At 37.4% G+C, this 19,720-nt stretch overlaps 1 protein-coding gene across 2 annotated transcripts in view; it reads right to left on the bottom strand.

Moving 5' to 3' along the window:
* Window positions 1–1,515: 1,515 nt before the first annotated feature.
* LOC101745698 (mucin-5AC) overlaps window positions 1,516–19,720 on the bottom strand; it is a 61,815-nt gene continuing 43,610 nt past the window's right edge. For both annotated transcript variants that reach the window (XM_062670774.1, XM_004921499.5), the window contains 5 exons: window positions 16,286–16,365; window positions 8,928–8,981; window positions 6,664–6,846; window positions 5,550–5,741; window positions 1,516–4,749 (listed from right to left, as the gene is read on the bottom strand). In XM_062670774.1, the coding sequence (XP_062526758.1) occupies window positions 2,696–4,749; window positions 5,550–5,741; window positions 6,664–6,846; window positions 8,928–8,981; window positions 16,286–16,365 (2,563 nt within the window). In that variant the 3' untranslated portion in view covers window positions 1,516–2,695. The remainder of the gene's footprint in view (window positions 4,750–5,549; window positions 5,742–6,663; window positions 6,847–8,927; window positions 8,982–16,285; window positions 16,366–19,720) is intronic.

Here is a 19,720-nt window from a genome sequence, read left to right as displayed (position 1 = left end):
CTCATTTAACAAAATGTAGGAAATTAAACAGAAGTAATAATAATAATCGAAAACAAGTCACGCACGCTCATCCGGCTCCCAACTAGTCTCCCCCTGGATTATAAGAACCGGAGATTGATATACATACTTAGACATACATAACCAAATAACAAACAAACCTGTTCATCACAAGAATATTTGCCGATGTGAAAACCCACCATCTTCGGTCCCGCAATCAAGGGCACTAATTACTGCACCACCGAGTCAAACTTAATACAGTTCTCAATGCTTACTCAAATAATGAGAACCGAAGAGCCGGGTGCCATCATCATGACCTCCTACGGCATACGTGGCTTGAAAAGTAGATATTACAGACAGGCGCTATTAAAAGGAAACTTTAGAAATTTCAGGCTACAATTCACATCGTGATGTTTCGGGTTTCACTCAAGACTAGGCCAATCTCTCACTGGCAATAATAAATGACATATTTTATAGATTCAGCAATTGACTTTAACTGAAATGATTAAGAAAAAGAAGAACCGTAGATACGGATTGACAGCACGTTGCAACATGTTCCATTCTCTGACAGCGGTGATGTTACCAATAGAATACATACGGTCAGTGTGTTCGACACGGTAGCAAGGGCCGCGCCAGAATATCCTTACTGGTGGTAAGAAGTCTTGAGAGCTCGCACGGGTACGTACCACCAACCTGCCTATTTCTGCCGTGAAGCAGTAATGCGTTTCGGTTTGAAAGACGGGGCCACCGTTATACTGTTAAAAGTGAGACCTTACAACTCATATCTCAAGGTGGGTGGCGGCATTTACGTTGTAGATAGATGTCTATGGGCTCCGGTAACTACTTAACACCAGGTGGGCCGTGAGCTCGTCCATCCATCTAAGCAATAAAAAAAAAAAAAATGTATCCAACTTCTTTCTTTTTAAGCTACTTCGCAACTGGATAGATGAATTCGCGTTTTCCTCCCACGCCCCAGCAGCCGCTTGTAGCCGCAAAAAAGTAGGCATATATTGCTGCGTGTGTTGATTGTGTTGTCAACAAAATAAGTTTTTCTCTCAATCATGTTACATAAAAAACAGGCGCTCGTGGTTTTTTATTGCTTAGATGGCTAAACGAGCCCTCGGCCCAGATGTCGTTAAGTGATTACCGGAGTCATAAACATAAACAACGTCTCAAGATCAAGACTTATATTATCTATATGTCATTTATATAGTAATTTTGGTCCTACGATTACGCGCTTGGGATCCTGAAGCAGATGTGGGTTTTTTTATTGGTTTTTTATTGGAGAAGAAAAAAACTGTCCATACCTGACCTGGACTGGAACCCGAAGTTTTGCTAATTTCATAATTATGTATGTAGGTATGCGTGATATCATCATTAGAATCATAGACCATCACGTGGATTTCACTCAACTACTATTTTTCAGTAACAAGCAGAGATTATTTTTTTAACGAGTGCATCGCATAAAATCTTGTAATATCATAAAATAAATAGGGTGATGAAATAATAAAACCAATAATCAGTCTAGGTTTCTTTAATTGATTATAAAAAAAAACAAATATTTAAATAAAACAGTGAACACGTGCGCTTATTACCCGGGAAAAGAAAAGGTCTTCCGGGGCAACATGCTGGCACGTGCTGCGACCGGCTGCAGACAACACAACGTAATGTTCATACGAAAAAATCGATAACACATAACTTCAACTCTACCACTGAGCCTCGTCAAAGAATGCTTCATAATAATAAATGATCGCTATCAAATTTGACAACTGCAGAAAGCGTTTTCAAGAAAATATCTAATATGATATGGTAAAGTACCGGAAACACTTGACAATTATTTTGTGTATGGACTTATTCATTGATAGCGATCGTCCGAATTGGTGCAATATATAAACTACGAGTATGTGCGTTCACATTTACACTCTAAACTAGAGATACACTAGAGATATTTCATAAGGTTGTTTCAATTTTAAAATTCATTTTTGTACCCAATGTTGTTGTCTCCGCGGCACTCAACCCAGTTTTGATGAACTGGATCACTCACTGTGTTACATCGATATAAAGGAACTACATCTATGGAATGTCAGTACACATACAACGCAAAACGTTAACATACAACAATGATTCTTATAACGTACGAAATAAAGTTTATTTCTTTATTAAATTATCATAAGATCGTTTCGTGCTATGAAATTTCAGAGTATGTGTTTGTCATGTTCTTTATAAGCTAGCAGTATGGCAACGTGGCTTCTAGGAGCGCAGAGGCTGCGCTCTCACTCCATGACTAGCTAGATTGCTCACCTATCACTCGAGAATCTCTCACTAAAATAAATAACTTACTTACTACATAGGGAAACCCATGGCGGAATCCCGACAGCGACGACTGGCAACGTCGTGTGGTAAAAAGGATTGGAACTCCAGCTTAACTCATAATTTGACACATGTGACGCGATGCGCCTTGTTGCCTATCTTAACTATAGTTTGTCCAAATTTCACTTAAGTCGATCGAATATTTCGACCATCTACGATTATTATACTAAAGCTCCCGCTGACACGGACTTCAATTGACAATGGATACAATCAAGTCCCGGAAGGGTCACTAACTAATTGTCTCTAAGTTTAACTTACAGTTTCAAGAACGAAACTTATTTTCTATGAAATGCTGAAAGCTGAGGTTTCGGAAGTAGTCAGGAGACCCTCATTGAGCCTCTGTGACCAGCACGGTTTCCGTGGAATCTTCTGTACGTTTCTTCTCCTCTGCAGCCACGCTATTCTCTGTGGTGTCGGTTATGTCATCAGTAAAGGCCTCACTCGAGACAGATACCAGTGAGCCTTCGGGTGACTCAGTAACCGGCCTGTCGTTATTTTTCTTCATGATGACCTTTATCGGCCGTCTGTTGATCGTCGGGACGTAAGACTGCGTTATGATTTCGGTATCTTTTTCCTGAGTTTTGTTCTCCATCTTTTTGTCCGACACATTATCGATAATCGGTCGGCGTGTGGTAGGTTCCACCTTGTCGTGTGGTGCCGGAAGATCAGTAATACTCTCAGATTCGTCGTCTTCTATTTCGACTACTTTTTGACGGTTTCCTGGAGTATTTTTTGATTTGTAAGGAATTTCAGTTATAGAGTTTTGATTATAATTACTGTTCTTGCTTTTGTACCCAGCGTTGACTGGTATGAGTTCTTCAGAATCAGATATACTAGTTGGTTTCGGTGCTTGTTCCTTATTAGGGTTTTCAGTGTGGTCGTTAATCGTGGCTACGTCGCTAACTAGATTAATTAAATCAGCGAGTACACTATTCCTCTTCTCTTCAGGCTCTACAACTATCTGAGCACTTTTCTCAGGATCACCAGATATTTTGATCAATTCGACAGAATCGGTGGCAGTTTCGGAAGAGCCAAACGATGTTAAAATAAATTCAGTAGTTTCAACGTTTTCAAATACGTTATCTTCATTTGACACCGCCCTTGAAACGGTTATTACTTCAGACGGTGAAACCTTAGCGCTAGTTGCAAAAGGGTCGATAGTAGAGTCTACGATTTTATCTTTCACCACAGCTTCAGACTCGTGTGGATTTTGATCACTCGTTTCAATCGGTAAAGAACTAATTTCAGTATGGGACGTCACTTCCGTTGCGCTATTTGATTTTGCTATCGAACTGGTCGTTTGTTCCAGGTCTTTAGTGGTGACTTCAATTTCATGTTCAGTGGATACTTTAGGAGTGGTTGTGTCTAATTCTGCACCAGTAGCTGTAGCAAAAGATTCGATAACAGGAGTTTCAGAAACTTCAATAGTGTGGTTAGAGCTTTCTTTGGACGTTTCGGTTTCCTCTGTGGTTGAGGATATTTCTGGTACATCAGTAGTTATGCCATCATCTAACGGCTCCCCGGTGTCTGCTGGTACAAGAGATGGAGCGTTGAGTATCTCAGTTGGTATAGCGGACCTCAAATTAAGCATTGGGCTTTCTTTGAGCTGTTCTACAACTGTAGTGCTTTCTTGTTTAGCTGTTGTACTAGTTTCGATTGAAGTGACCGATGGTTTTTCAGTTGTCAGTATAATGTCAGTGACTTCTTTAGGTTCAATAGGTTCTTCAAGCTTTGGCTCTACTGAAGGCAAGCTGGGAACGGTGTCGTGCACAGTCATGTGGTCGCCCTCTGCAGATGGCTCGGGTACGATTTCATCTCCGTGGTTGCTCAAGACTGCTAAATCGTCTGGAATAGGTGGGAATGCTGGGTTATGATCAAAAAGTGATGTGTCTTCTTCTTCAATGATCGGTGCTTTAGTTGTAGTCACAGATGGAGCTGTAGGTAATCCATTTGTGACAGTTGATTCATTCGACGAATAAATATCACTGTTAATAGAATCTTGAGTAGAAAAACTTATTTTAGAGGGCTGTGTATCATCTGGCTTCTTGTCACTCTCTTTCTGATGGACTTCAGTGATCGTAGGAGCGTCCGTTTTGACGATTTCAGATTCTGTTTTAACGGATATCTCAGAAGTAGCTTCTCTTGTGATAGGAGGAGACTTCGACGATGAATACTCGGCAACGTCGATACTTGGAAATGGTAAGATCTTTTTAATTTTCACATCATTCATTATAGGAATCTCAGATACTGGTGTTATTTCCTTAATAGTGAATTCTTGTTTAAGATTTTCCTTAGGAGCAGTTGGTGCAGCACTACCCTTGATATCTTCTGTAGGTGAAAGGTTGGGCGGCAAGGAAGAGACGCCAGGAAGCATGGTTACCCCTGTAAATAAATCATGTAATCAAAATTTTACTACCGTTGTGGTTTTAGCCTACTTCCGCTCCACTTCCATCAAGAATTCGGTACGTACAAACATGCTACAGATTTTGAATAGAATCTCAAAATGAAAAATTTTAGTTTATTAGACTGTAAATTAGTAGATTACGTGATGGCTTCTACTAAGTCTGAGAGTCTGAGGAGTTAGTGCCGCTGTCTAATTCTAACGCTAAGCAACGCAATAGCCTTATAGTGGGAAAAACTAGATTTTAGAATTTGAGAATTATCTCTTTGTTTCTTCTTTTTTAGTAGCCCACGTTTTTAAGGATGGGTGACGTTGATCATATTATACCACAATATCCAGGTTTAAGTACCAACCTAACTACTACTCTCTTTTAATTACTTACTTATTTATATACGAGTTAAATTAAGTAGGATGACAGAAAATAATTTGTTTTTATTATCCATCAGAGATGGGATTGATGGTACAACGGTTAAAGAGATTTCCAAAGAAGAAGAAGGAATTAGCCATATACCCAGATGTAAAAAGTTCAAGCCTTTCCTCAAATAGATTGGTTTTAAGTCTTTTTTTTTGCCTGCAGAGTCTACTTGCATTTTTAACCTTAGAGCTTAATCTATCCATTTCATTTCTCGCATCATACTGTGCATGTATTATGGTCTTCATTGTAAATACCTTAGTTATAAGTAACTGCCACTTTAGCTGACCAAGTCTATGCATTTCACTCTCCATAACTAGTTGTGTAACTGTCAGGTTTCATACTATATCTTTTATAAGAGAAACTCACCTCTGACAGGACAGTTGTCGTATTCAGGACAACATCTACCGGGCACAAGCCGAGGAGTGCAGTCATCTCTGACGAAGCAAGCGATCCGTCTGCAGACTACCTCTCCCCCCTGGCAGTAGCACACGCGGCAGGGATCTGCAGGATCGACCAACTTTTCACCGTTATCGTAGACACGACCTTCTTGCTCGCAATCTGAAACGAAAAGGAATGAATGGAATTAAATTGAACTTATAATCTTCAGAACCATCAGAATATTCGATGATTTGTTTTATACCTATATATTGAAGAAGTGAGTAATTAATTTGAACTATTTCATTGTGAATTCGTTTCTATTAGGCTATCAAATTTCGACAAATAAGTTGCCATTCGATTCTTTGCAATAAATCAAAAAACGAAATGACCACGACAAGTGCGCGTATTCGAAATAATGGTAATCGAAACCAATAAATATGTATATTTAGCCCGAGATTCAACTATAAAACTTCCTTTCTTATCTACAAATCCTCACTCAAAATATGCAACTAAAAAGTGTATTTTAAAATATATTTTTTATATTTATTTCACTTAGTTTTTGATAACTTAAAAAGCCTAGACCGTGGCATAACAACAATATTGTAAGCGTGTTTGAATTGCTTTCGAAGACGTTGAATTTACCTGATTGTTTAAAGTCACCGATATTGAAGGATATTGTGAAGTTGTCGTGGCCTAAAGGATAAGACGACCATATGGTCATTATTCGGAAAGCAAAAGGTAATCTCAAATGTCTTCCCAAAAGTCAACAAGTGATTATCGTCCTTGTAGGACCACGATAGAAATATTATTGTAATTTTATTTTCAGGTGATGTGTACTTGATTAAGTGCGGGCGCAAATTGATTAACCACGCCGGACTGGAATGTTTCAATACATTTGTAACGCGAACGTCAAACTAAGAAATATAATCTATTTTTTAATGTGTCTATGCGTCGGGAGTTTTAATAGGACACACGTGGCCGCACCCTACTAACCTGCCGTTTATTTTATTTAATTTAATGCCGTATATGTATTTGTGGGATGTCGTCAAAGTATCAACAGCATGCGCAATGATTAGGTTTTATATGCTCATCGGCTACGTACCACACTGATACGTTGGACAGCAATGGTCGGGTCGATGCACAGCCTTGCAGCCAGGCCTGGATTCGCATTGCTGCTTCTCACATTGGACCCCCCCTCCATCGGAGCACTTGCACTTCTCGCAGGGGTCTGAACCTGGGAATTCGTCTCCGGGAAGATATACCACGTCTCCTAGCGCGCAACTACCTGGAAAATGAGGAAATAGACATGTTATAGAATATTTTTAAAAATGTATAATAAATTGATGCAATTTGAAAAACATAATCATCCATGTTACACAAAACTTGATTTTCTTCTTAGTTTAACTCAGTGGTAAGGATTAAGTGACGCTTTGACGTTTACTACTCTTCAGTTTCAAATTGCACTGTGTTATGGGCCGTTAATTGGCGCTAGCTGCTGGGTGCCTCAAGCGACATTTTCCTGAATTGAGATCGCACCAGAAGCCAGTACGAGTTGTTACTGTCGTCTCATCGTTATCTACTACTAGAAGATAGCTAATCGTGTGTTCCGATTCACCTTTGTTTTTTTTCATTCTGCTTAATCATTGGTAGCCTATTCCAACAGCGGGCGGACTGGTAGTTGAGCTCCCGGGCTCAACCTGAGAGTATTTGCTAAGACTAGCCGTAGTAAAAACAGTGTTTCGATGAATCTACCACCAAATTAGAATCGCGACGCATTGCGAAGAATCGGCGAGAAACTTTGTGGGCTTTTTTATTTATTTATTTACTAAGTAAGCTTAAATGGGTGAACGAGCTCACAGCCCACCTGGTGTTAAGTGGTTACTGGAGCCAATAGACATCCACAACGTAAATACACCACCCACCTTGAAATATAAGTTCTAAGGTTTCAAGTATAGTTACAACGGCTGCCCCACCCTTCAAACCGAAACGCATTATTGCTTCACGGCAAAAATAGGCAGGGCGGTGGTACCTGCCCGTGCGGACTCACAAGAGGGCCTACCACCAGTAAGCTATCAGTGTCTCTGAGCTAGGTTGCACGTCCCGTCGTCAGCGAGAAACTGGGATAGCCCATTAGGCCACCAGCGAATAGGTAAGGAAATTAGGTTGCAAGTCGGTGACCTGCTTATTTCAATCAAATCAATTCTAGTTTCATGTAGTTCAGACTTAGAATTTTGCATAAAACAAAACCGTCGATAGCTAGGTCCGAGGAAACGGAACAAAATCCAATTATTTATAATTGCACATACACACAAACACACGTGCGCTACAACGTGCTTCTATAACCAATTTATGTAACACGCGATAATGTTATGTACTATCGCTGTAGAAATTTAGTATTTATATATTTTAGCGTTAACGCTAAAATGACTTACAACTATAATGGATACTCGATGGCATGGTTGCATCCCTATACGTGGGAGTAGACAGTTGGTTGAGCCCAAGAACCTAATGTGTTTGCACCTGACTACAACAACGCCAAAAGATGAATCAGAATTCGCGTTGTATGGTTTGTATTGGTAAAAGTAATAAAATGTTAATTATTAGCAGTGAAGTCCTAACGGGACAATGCGAATTAAGAAAGAAATCAAACAGCGTGAATTATTAGAGTATATAAACATTAATAAATAAGAGAGCTATGTTCTTCATTGACAAAAGAAGAAACAAGAAAATAGAAGCCATGTCTGTCAATACTTCAATAGTTAACTGACATTGTGAGAAGGGTCAGACTATTAAAGAGGAAATGCGCAGACCGAATTTGTGATGGATCAGAACGCATAGAACAGAAAATAATAGACTCGATAACAAGAGGATAAGAATTGGAAAATAACACATCAAAGGAAAATTTGGCGATTTTTTTTTTTTAGAAAAGGTAAGACTAAGCTGGATGAAAATGTAAAGGATATCAGTTGATTTGATTTACAAAAATATTTTGTAAAGGGTTATGAAATGAAGACTAAAAAGTTTATATATTAAATATTTAAAATATTATAATATTATAAATATAATATTTAAAAAGTTAGTAAATAAGATAGGGATGTAAGAACGACTGATGTTAAAGCAAAAATAGTAGCTAGCATTAAGTACCAGGAATGTTTACCCACGTCTTTTCATTTATAAATGCCCACACATTATCAGTCAGCGAGATCCTCTCTGTATTCTGGCCAAATATATAGCATCGATACTCGGTGAAAATATCACTATCCTACTACACTACACTAATATTATTATAAGCAAATTATATGAAAAGCAAGCTTGCCAGTGAATCATAAAATAAAATAAATATTTCAAATCCTTTATTATACAAACCTTCTTTAAGTCCCAAATCGACGCTCGTTACATTCGGTAGCGGACCCACCGGACCTGGCAACAAGGGAAGTGAGATGTACTCATATATCAACGTCAAGTTATAAATTTATAGGCTAATTTAAAGCACTATTAAACATGCACACACACACTCACAATATATGCAAATTTCAAATATTTTTGCTGCTAAATTGCATTCAATGTCAAATTATAGTTTGTGTTTGCACAGTTATCGATATTGAACCACAATCAGTTATTATTTGACGTGACAACGTCTTATAATTCGATGGTGCAGGTTGCACGCACGAAAAAACATGACTCATGCGGCGTTACCTCGCCCTCGCTTTGAGGCGTTCCACGATCACGTGGCTAAACTGGCAATAAATTTGTCCAATTATTTGACGACAACAAAGACGCGATCATGGAACGCCGTGGTCAATTCGAGTCTAATTTGAACATTGAAAACGCCATGAGAGAAGTTGAAGCGTCACGATCAATTCAATAGTGATTTCCATTTACCTCCTTCTCTATATCCATACAAAATATCTATCAAACAAATAAAATTAAAATTTTCTTTTGAAAAATGAAACCATTCCATCAGTATTTTCTTATGACGTTGTCACGTTCAACTATCGTCAGTAAACCGACTTTACAGACAACCGTTTTTTTAAAGTAGGTTATCCAACGACTCGCCTTTCGTCGAGTTCCTCTCGAGAACAGAATGACCAACTAATTTCCACTCAGCAAAGCTCATTCAGACAAATCCTGCTCCTTGCGACAGATTGGGATGACGAATGGAGGGCACCCTCCCCTCGGAATATAAAAGGAAGGCAGACCATTCATGATTCGACTGGTTGCGGTTCGTTTTTGGAGCTGAACATATTATAATCTGTGTTTTTGTAGCTTCTTATTTGGCATGAGATAAGTAAACATACGTAATGTTAACACAATCCATTTAGAGCTTTTTGGCACTTCCACTATGCCTGGCTGTGTCAATAATTTCTACAATGCACCCCTTTACGTTATATTAATACAATAAAATAATTAAAATCGTTACCTAGAGATTTCCAAAAAAAAATATTGCGACAAAAATTAACCAGCGCTATCACATCATGAACAGAAGTCTTTTACCCTTTTCCGCACTTCTACCCCCTTCTCACCCCCCGCTTCTGACAGAATCCCCTACAAAACTTTTGATTTAAGTCGGCAATCACTGACAGAGCGAGGCTCCGTTGATTTATTTGAGCGCTTAAATTTCTTTTTCTTTTCCTCTTTGTATTTTAGGGCGCTTGAACTAGAGTTCATTTGGTTTGAGCTTCTCTGATTTCACTGCCTTTGGAATATAAAGATGTCTCTGAATGTTATTTTTTCTCGTAACCTCATAATATTTTCTAATCTTCACACCTTCAATCTTTTACGTGATAATGTATGCCTTCGTGTTATTGAACTATCTTGTATTCATTACAAACGTTTTGTGTTCACTCAGTCTACCTACGGAACACTGTGTGGGGCCATGGGACAAAGAATCTCGACAAAGCAGTACATTTTAAAGGTTCCTTATGTAGCATTCAGCTGCGGAATCCTAAAAATCACACAGCAAATTACAAAATGAATAAACATTATTTGCTTTCCCACTAAAATATCGACTACAAAAATATTAGATTCGGCAGACACACGTGTTACAAGGCAAATATGCTGAGCAAATATGTAACAATGACGTCACAAAACTTGTCACAACCAAATATTTATTGGTTGCCGTACGTGTTATACACGATCATGGTTTTTTTGTGTTAACTGCCTTGTCGCGACGAGAGGGACTATTCAAACCTAATAAGATTTTGTTAGCGGCTAGTGCTGTGTCAGGGCTGGTCCTGGAGTAAGAGCAACATGACGCATCTAAAATTATTTTTAGACTCTACGGCTTAGATGTTTCAGCCCATCCGATTCCTTTTAGTATATTCACTTGATACTGACTCGGATAATGTATTAAAATCTAGAAACTGAAATAATGATTTTGATAATTGAAATATTTAGCATTGGGTAAATGTAATCTAGCGGAAGCCATCGAAGAATAGTAAATATTTGGCAGAAGCCTAAATCGCGCTAAGGACATCGACACGCTTACATTCCTATTTATACAAGCTCTAAGCAACAAGATTTGGCCGTCCGCTCTATGTAGGTCTTTACAGTCCTAATCGCCCGACTAACTTCATTAAGAACCCCGTATAGCACTCAGTTCTTGAGACACCGCACTTCGAAGTGGAAGTAATCACACTGCAGTCAAAGTGATAGTAGTTGTTTCGACCCTATATACCAAAGTGGTTGTAGAGGATGGTGGCAATCAAATTTTATATCCTGTGGAGTATAGAGAAGGTGTGAACTTGTCTTCCGTCATATTTACTAATCTGATAATGTTAATAGAGTTTTTTTTTTAAATTGTAAACGAAATCAAAGTTAAAACTAAACTAAGGTGAAAATTTGAAAACTAAAATAAAAAAGGGTACTTGTGTACGCGCGTAAGAAGTTGTACTTTATTTTTATTAAATTTATTTCTTTTTTTTATTTAAATTTTAATCAATTTGAAAAAAAATCGATTAAACAACATCCTCAAACACGCATATTGGACATCCCTTTTCTTGACATCGTATAAATTCGGTAATTCTCGGTACGGTTCGGAATGTTCACCTGCGGCTATATTCAGACTCGCCAAGTTACGTCGGTCGTATTGTAATGAGCGATTTAGTGGGCAACTTCATTCTGTTAATTTTTATGTCACGGTGCGCGCACATCGTAAAATTTCACTCATCAATTTTTTTAATAAAAAATCTTCAAAATAAAGAAGTATAATTTCAAAAAGTAAAACCAAAAATTTTAAAATTAACATCTTTTGTGAATGAGAGGAAATGGCTTATTATAAATTTGTGCGAGAGAATCTATTCGATGTTCGTAATTATTGAAGTCGATTTGTTATATTATTATTTAGATACAAAATTTGAGTGTGGAGACATCGTATACATATTATCATGTTTTATAAGCAGCCCGAATAACATAATGCTGTTTGGTCTAGTTACTACTAACCAAAGTAATCTTTCAATTAAATTGACAGCAATAAGTGTGCATAAAGTAACATATTGTTATATACAATGAACATAAAACGCGAATTCGGTCATAAAACAATGCAATTACGACATGTAGCTTTCCTTTTATTTTTTAAGTTCTTCAAAATTTCGACTTGATGTTATGAAATTCATATTAACTCCGACGGATGACTGCGATCTACGGAACTCTTCACGCCGCGTGTTGCTGCACACGCTTGCCCGATTCTACACGATGGGGCCACGCACAACAACACAGAATACGAGTAACGCACAGCCTGATGTTGATGACGTCATCAACACTAATCTATCAAGTATTAATTCAACTGCAAAAACTTATTCCGTGACGTAGAAACGTAAGCGGACACATCATTATTGCAATGTTTGTCACGTGATGCGTCAATATTACATAGCAATATTGTTAAGCGACAAAATTGAAGCTCTATCAATTTAAGTTACTTACAATTATGTGAACATAATTAATTTTGTGTTTTTACTTTTAAATTATTTTTACTGGTGGTACGATTGCAAGGGTGGCTGGTGGTGATGGTACGTATATCGGTCGCGAATAAGTCGTATGTTCTGATTCAGATCTGAATCTGACACGATTGGGACTTAGACCTCATGTTTGAACGACGGCATTCACATTGTAATTAATGTCCACGGGCTTCAGTAACCATTTAACAACACATGGGCCGCGATCTAATTATTTCTATGCAACAAAAACGTTTTCTTGTTCTTTGCCATCTGGCAATAGCTATGTCTAGCGAACCCGCCACGAAACAAAGTTTGTCATGTATTTTTTTTTTTATTGCCCTTGTAGGCAGACGAGCATACGGCCCACCTGATGGTGAGTGGTTACCGTCGCCCATGGACTTCAGCAATGCCAGGGGCAGAGCCAAGCCGCTGCCTACCGTTTAATACTCTCCACAAGCCTCGTTTGAAGAAGGACATGTCATAGCGCTCGGGAAACACCGTGGAAGGGAGCTCATTCCATAGCCGGATGGTACGTGGCAAAAAAGACCTCTGGAAACGCACTGTGGATGACCGCAGTGGCTCCAGGTAGTATTTCATATATGTATTTCATTTAAAACTCATATAAACCAAATTATTGCCCTATAAGTTCTGTGTTATATCGGAGCGGTCGACGCTATCGCGCCGCTTAATTAATGCTGTGTTGTTGTGTATCTTAATTAAAAAGCCCTTTCAAATCCATCCAAATAAGCTACATGAACTTAAATGAACCTTTTTATCACAGCGTAATGTTTTTTATTGCTTGAACCGCAATGAGTATTAAAGACAGCATCTTGTATATGTGAAACAGGTTCGTACTCTGAACTTAAATTGGAATGTATTTACTTTTTGTTAGTGTGTATTGTACCGATAGTTTTGAAGGTTAAATTTTTACTGTTCGCAATTTTATCAAGTCGATATTTCACCCAGTCCGATTTGGAATACAAATTCTCTTCGGACTATGAAGTTGAAGTTGAATGAAGTTGGTCACAAGCCGCTCGGCTCCCCAATTTAAATTGCTTGATGGGTTAACCTCTGGCCTTAACAACTGTGAGCTACCACTAGTACTATCGGTCTATTTGATCATTGACCACTCGAGATCAGGTTGATCATTTGGCTTAAGTAGAAATATCAACGAAGAAACATAAAAGCTACAATACAAGAGTATAAATATTTACATAATTTAGAGAATGTAAAGATATGGAATACGCGTTTTTCCCATCATGGATCAAAACTATAAAGCAACTTGGACACAGGGACAAGCCAGATATTATATTAATGTTATTATGCCAATAAACACGATATCTACTTATTCTTTATTACAATAAAAGCTAATAAAAAATAACAATATAAAACTTAATATAAAATATAAACTTAGTACTTTAATATAAAACTTGTATGACAATTTGTTTCAGAAGAAAAGGATATTATTATGAAGAAACTTTAATTAAATCCCACAAAGAAATGTAGTTTGGAGATGTAGGTACTAATGAATTAATCAGTACTTCTGCAACGAATCGTTTTAACTACAATATGAAGTTAGGTAAACATAATTTTAATTTAAAATCAATCAATCTACTTCATCTGCTTATACCGCGACCAGATTGAAAATTCTTAATCTTCTGTTTAATAAATTAAATATATATAATGATGATTTTAAGGTTAGGATACAGATTACGACCAACGCATCGGCAGAAATGTCCTCAGAATATTCTTCTCGACAATATTCAGAGTCGGCAATACACAACCACTTGGAAATAAAATGGAAAAACCGAAATAACGTTAAAGTACTCAAATATCTTAAGCGAGTCAAAGAAGACGTGTTTCGTTTGAAATACATACCTCTGTTTCAGTGATTTTACTTTGACGAGCTTACCGCGTTTGATACTTTCGCTGTGAGCTTTTCTTTGAACTTTACTTTGTGTTAAATGAAACAGATGCTTTGTGTATTGCGGACGGGCTTGCGACCCACAGTCGAAGTCGATATTTCAGTTGTATTATAGATAGTAATAAAATAATAGATAGGACAGTGCTACCGACCCGTGCGAATTTAGAACATAACCCCACCATTTGTATTTACACGCATTAATGAACTAGTTCTATCAATCTAAACAAATAATTAGGTAAGTTATGAAAAAGCAATTTAATTTCTATATTTTAAAACTACACCAAATTAAAATCACACTACAAATATAAGTGCTCTCGTCATAAAGCGTGATTAAAAAGGCACGTAAGGACAAAGGTTCCTTTAACGTTGTTGAGGCGCTGAACACCCACAGGACGCCGGGCAGTTTTATTTTTAGCCTTACTAATGACTAGATGAGGACAGCCATGCAATTCCCATGGACTAGACACGGGTCAGGGGAGGGGGGCGGCGGTCAAACGGCATTCCTCGCGTGACTCAACGGACGCGCTGAGGTAAGTTACTGCGACCAATTTTATTGACAGCTGATTTAATGTTCATTTTTTTCGCAAGTCGTTTTCATGTTCAAAGATTTTCTTTTATTTCTTTAAGAAAGTTTTTCGGAGCTATCTCTAATTAATTTACCCATTTCCAATTTTACTCACTTATTCGTCGATGTACTTATGAACATTTCTTTAGTTAGTTTAGAGAGTTTTAAGACATTTATGTGTCAGTTCTTTAGCGATGGGATTACGTTCACCCCTTAAACTTAAAAAAAACAAATTGTCCTTGGAAATATATGTACCTTCCGAAGTCACTTGCTTCGTAACTACGCTATCTTCACAGTAATCTAGCCCAGCGAGTATATAATATATTTATAATATATATTTGTCTTCCTAAGTAAAGCCGTATTAAGTTTCATTTCTACCCGTGATACTGTAATTCTGCGATTTACGGACTCCCTAAGCGAATAGTCGGAGTTGGTGCAATAATATAATAAAGCATCTTTCACAGCTGAATATTACATAACATAATTCTTTACACACAATCCACGTCTTTTTCAGTTCTTTTGTTGTCATCTCAATTTAAATGATAGTTATATACATTACATAAATATTTTATAATTGTGACAGCTACATACCAGCAAGCGGTCGGAATGAGCGCGCTCATCTCACTATCGCTATGGAGATGGAATGTCTAAGGAATTCATTACTGATCTGGAATATACGCGCATAACACGTACATTCTCATAAGTCACTTTTATCGAAATAGCCTACGAAGATATTCTTTACAAGTTAACATCTTTACGATTGACTAGTTTACTAACTTATGATTTGCAAATTACTTTAATTTCTCATATATCGCTTTAGTTACTCATTAAGTATTTAACGCCATCATTAGAAATACAAAAAAAAAAAACAATTTTGTCATAAAGTTTGCGTCTCCGAATCTGACGCAATATTTCATAACCTTCAAATCGTGATTCATCATAATATGCGGAAAAAAGACTTGGCCACTGATTACTGAGTTTGGAGTTTTTTTTTTTTTTTGGTATAAATAATATCATTTTAGTCGCTCTGGCGCTAACGCATCCGCCGTGACAGAAGCAAGAGAAGAATTCAGTTGGACTGGCAGTTGTGCTCAATAAATTAAAGTCAAGGATATATTTAACTTCAAAATACATATTATTATAAAGAATTTTCAAGGAAATAATCTTTATTGTTTCGAGTAGTGATTACGTTATTTTGTAACGTTTTCTTAATTTATGCTGATGAATCATTATGCTCGTTGCCTTCTTAGACATCGGTAACGTCAATATCTTAAAGGTAGAAAATTATTTCTTAACTCACCTCCCCAACATACGGTAAAAAGATGGAATGCTGCTAGCAAAATGGTTGAAAATCTTGGCGACGCCATGTCGCCTTTTGACCTGGAACAACGAAATTTATTGTTAGAAATAGGCACAACTGGACAAGCTTTAAAAAAATTCTTCAGGCGTAAAGCCAATTATATCTTAAAACATAAATTGTGTTTACTAACAAAATAGACAATGATGTACATGGGGCGGTAACCATCATAGAACTCAAGATATTTGACAGATGCCTGAATCTCATCAATCATATACACAAGTTCCGAACAACAACATTTGGACCATCGGTCAATATTACGCGCAATATTACCCGGTCGGTGGAAGATCTTCCCTTTGTCGTAAACCCCCACAGAAAATTCACTCTTCACAGAAAAATACGCCTACAGCAACCCAATAACATAACTAAATACAAAGGACACTACAATATTGTAGAACGTATGGCAAAAACCGAACGTTATTCGTACATGGGTAAGTCGGGAGCAACGTCCGAAGATGCAATCTTAACTGCCCACGTAATACTATACAGTACAATGCATTTACTTTGTAACGTGGCCTACTGGTGGTCAGCATTTGGCGGGCGGTACTGGTTAGAAACCAAAACAAAATGTCTTCAATTTATTTACAACTAGCGACCCGCCCTCGCTTCGCTTCGGAAACTGTAATTTATTATTAATTTCTCCACTATTTAATAGATATTATTATACATATAAACCTTCCTCTTCAATAGCTCTATCTATTAAAAAAACCGCATCAAAATCCGTTGCGTAGTTTTAAAGATTTAAGCATACATAGGGACAGAAAAAGCGACTTTGTTTTATACTATGTAGTGTGAAAGTATAAATACTATGTAGTATAATAAGTAGTGTGAAAGGGCCTAAATTACTAAAGGAGACATAATCACTCGCGAAATAATCATTTATTATTCACAAATGAGAACGAAGTTTGATCAAAACGTTGTTGTTTCAAAACGCGAACCGACTTATATGAATGACCCATCAATTATCCGCTCCGATCGTATTACAGAGCACCCTGATATACGAGCAACAATAAATACTGTCATACATCTCGTACGTGACAAATAACGGTGCCCAATGACTGATGAAGGGATGTGTAGTCGAGAACGTGTCCTGATCGACAGTAGACAGGCCATTATTTTGACTGTAAATTGTACAAAGAGCTGATCATTCGTTTTCCACCGCTCCTGGACTGAAATTTGCGAAACCGTGTACTGTTATTATTGAAATACATATAATCGCTTTATTTCAGTCCTTGATGGGTATTGCAACGTACTTATATGTTTTTCATATCAGGAAAAGTGTAGTATGGAGTCTCTAAATAACTTCAAAAGTGAATTCCAAATGGAAGCTGCCCTGGGTTTTTCTCTCCAATGTTCTTTACGTAGTTAGTTATAAATTATACAAAAAATAGTAATCCAAAAAATAGTGATACACCAGAAAAATATTTTAGTGCCGATTCTTAAGCAAACTGAATATGGTTTCATACAGTAATAATACACGCCTGAATTCGTTCTTCCCGTCAGATCGTGAGTAGACTTTGACTTCAACCTTAATCAAAACTGATATTCCTTAGTACTGTATATCATTCGTGGCCCTTAGGTAAAATATTTAAGCAAAATATATAAGATCTGCACCAAATTACAGAATTCTGTTACATGAGCTCAGTGAGTATCCTAAGTGCTTGTTACTCCACAGACACTTTAAAAGCCTGGTTACCCTGTTTCTCAGAAGCAATGAGCGCATGTCCTCGATAGGGTTCAATGAAACGTGTCCCAATAAGGGTTCAACGGTAGGGGCAGACGACCGGCAGTCATTTTTCAATCAGAAAACCGTAATACACTCAATAGAATAATCGGCACTGATAGGGTTGATCCTACGTTTATTTTGTAGTAAAATAATGAACCTTAAAAGCAATATCTTTAGTAAAAATTGAATGTATTAGAAGTCTGTTGTGTGCACATGTAACATTTGTCCATATTTCAGTTTAATTGGAGTTGTAACGCAGCATTCCGTTTCGCGGGGCAACAGTAATCAAAGGGGATGTGACTCAGGTCTGTGCCGCGACGACCCACCCCGCGCTACCCGCACCCCCGCATCTATTGCACCCCCTAGTAACGTCAGCTTTAAACGCAGCATTTCAGGGTCCAAAGGACTTTATTCATTTAATGCAATTATCATGACATGGTAATGTATTACCATTTATTTATTAAGGTCATTTTCATCGCCAACGCTATGTTATAGATTTTGGGCTAATCCCTAACTTTATTTTATCAAACTCGACAACCCTACGTGTCCTATAAGTGACTTTCTGACAAGAGAGAGAGTGACATCGTGTGAAAGTGCTCTCAGATAAGATTCCAAGCTTATTAACTCCTTACACCTATTATCACCATAATTATTTTTCCTCGACAGGCAAATAAGGTTACGGCCCATCTGATTGTGAGTGTTCATCATCGCTTCGGCTTCTTTGAAAACTTTATTTCATCTTGTTATGTTTGTGAGATAAACAAGAGATTATACCATTCAATTCAATTGAAGATAAAACAGAATCAAGTGAACAATTTATTATGAATTTTTACAGCCAAAAGATGCCACAATTAATGACTTGTAATGGAGACTTCGGTTATTACAATTTTAAATCATGAAATCAATCCATTTTTTTATTAATTAAGCTAAGCTAGTAACAGACAAATCATTTAAACAATAGCGATTATGTCAATAGAATAATATGCTACGACGGCAGTATTATGTAAATGTATACATAAACATATAATAATTTCGTAATGTAATCTGAGATGTGTGTTTATCTTTCATTATTTTTTAAATTAGCGTCCAGTGTGCTTAATTTTACACCGAATGTTTAAATGCAATGATTTATTATCAGATCGTTACCTTGCTAGAGTTCTTCAAAAGAAGCAGCCAGTAAGGTACACGTTCTATGAGGATCTCAGACTATCACGACTTCAAGATACACATACATAGGTGAGCTACGATACTTCCATTCCCTATCCTCGGTCCGTAAAAGATGCTTCACATGGTAATTACAACTTGCTTCATGTTATACTAACCCTACCTAGTGTAATGATACCAGAAAGTAAATCAATAATAAATAAAAACTGGGTCACATTTTATAAATTACTTATTTTAAAGTTGTATGTTCCAGGCTCTGTGACTATACTATGAATAGTAATCGGGTGTAACAAATTCGTACATAGTGTCACCAAAGCCAAAAAAGTATGAGGTAAGGCCTAATGTTGAGTGATCACCGTCACCCAGGGACATAGTTAATGCGCTACTTGCCACTATCCTTACGGATCCATCAGATCCAATAACCTTTGCATTAGACGCCTTTAGCTCTAAGACTAGGAGCAGGCTTAGAGACCCCGGTAACCGTACTC

Source organism: Bombyx mori, chromosome 10, assembly GCF_030269925.1.
Source record: "Bombyx mori chromosome 10, ASM3026992v2".
NCBI classification, from domain to species: Eukaryota; Metazoa; Arthropoda; class Insecta; order Lepidoptera; family Bombycidae; genus Bombyx; species Bombyx mori.
This window is presented reverse-complemented; position numbering and strand designations above follow the sequence as displayed.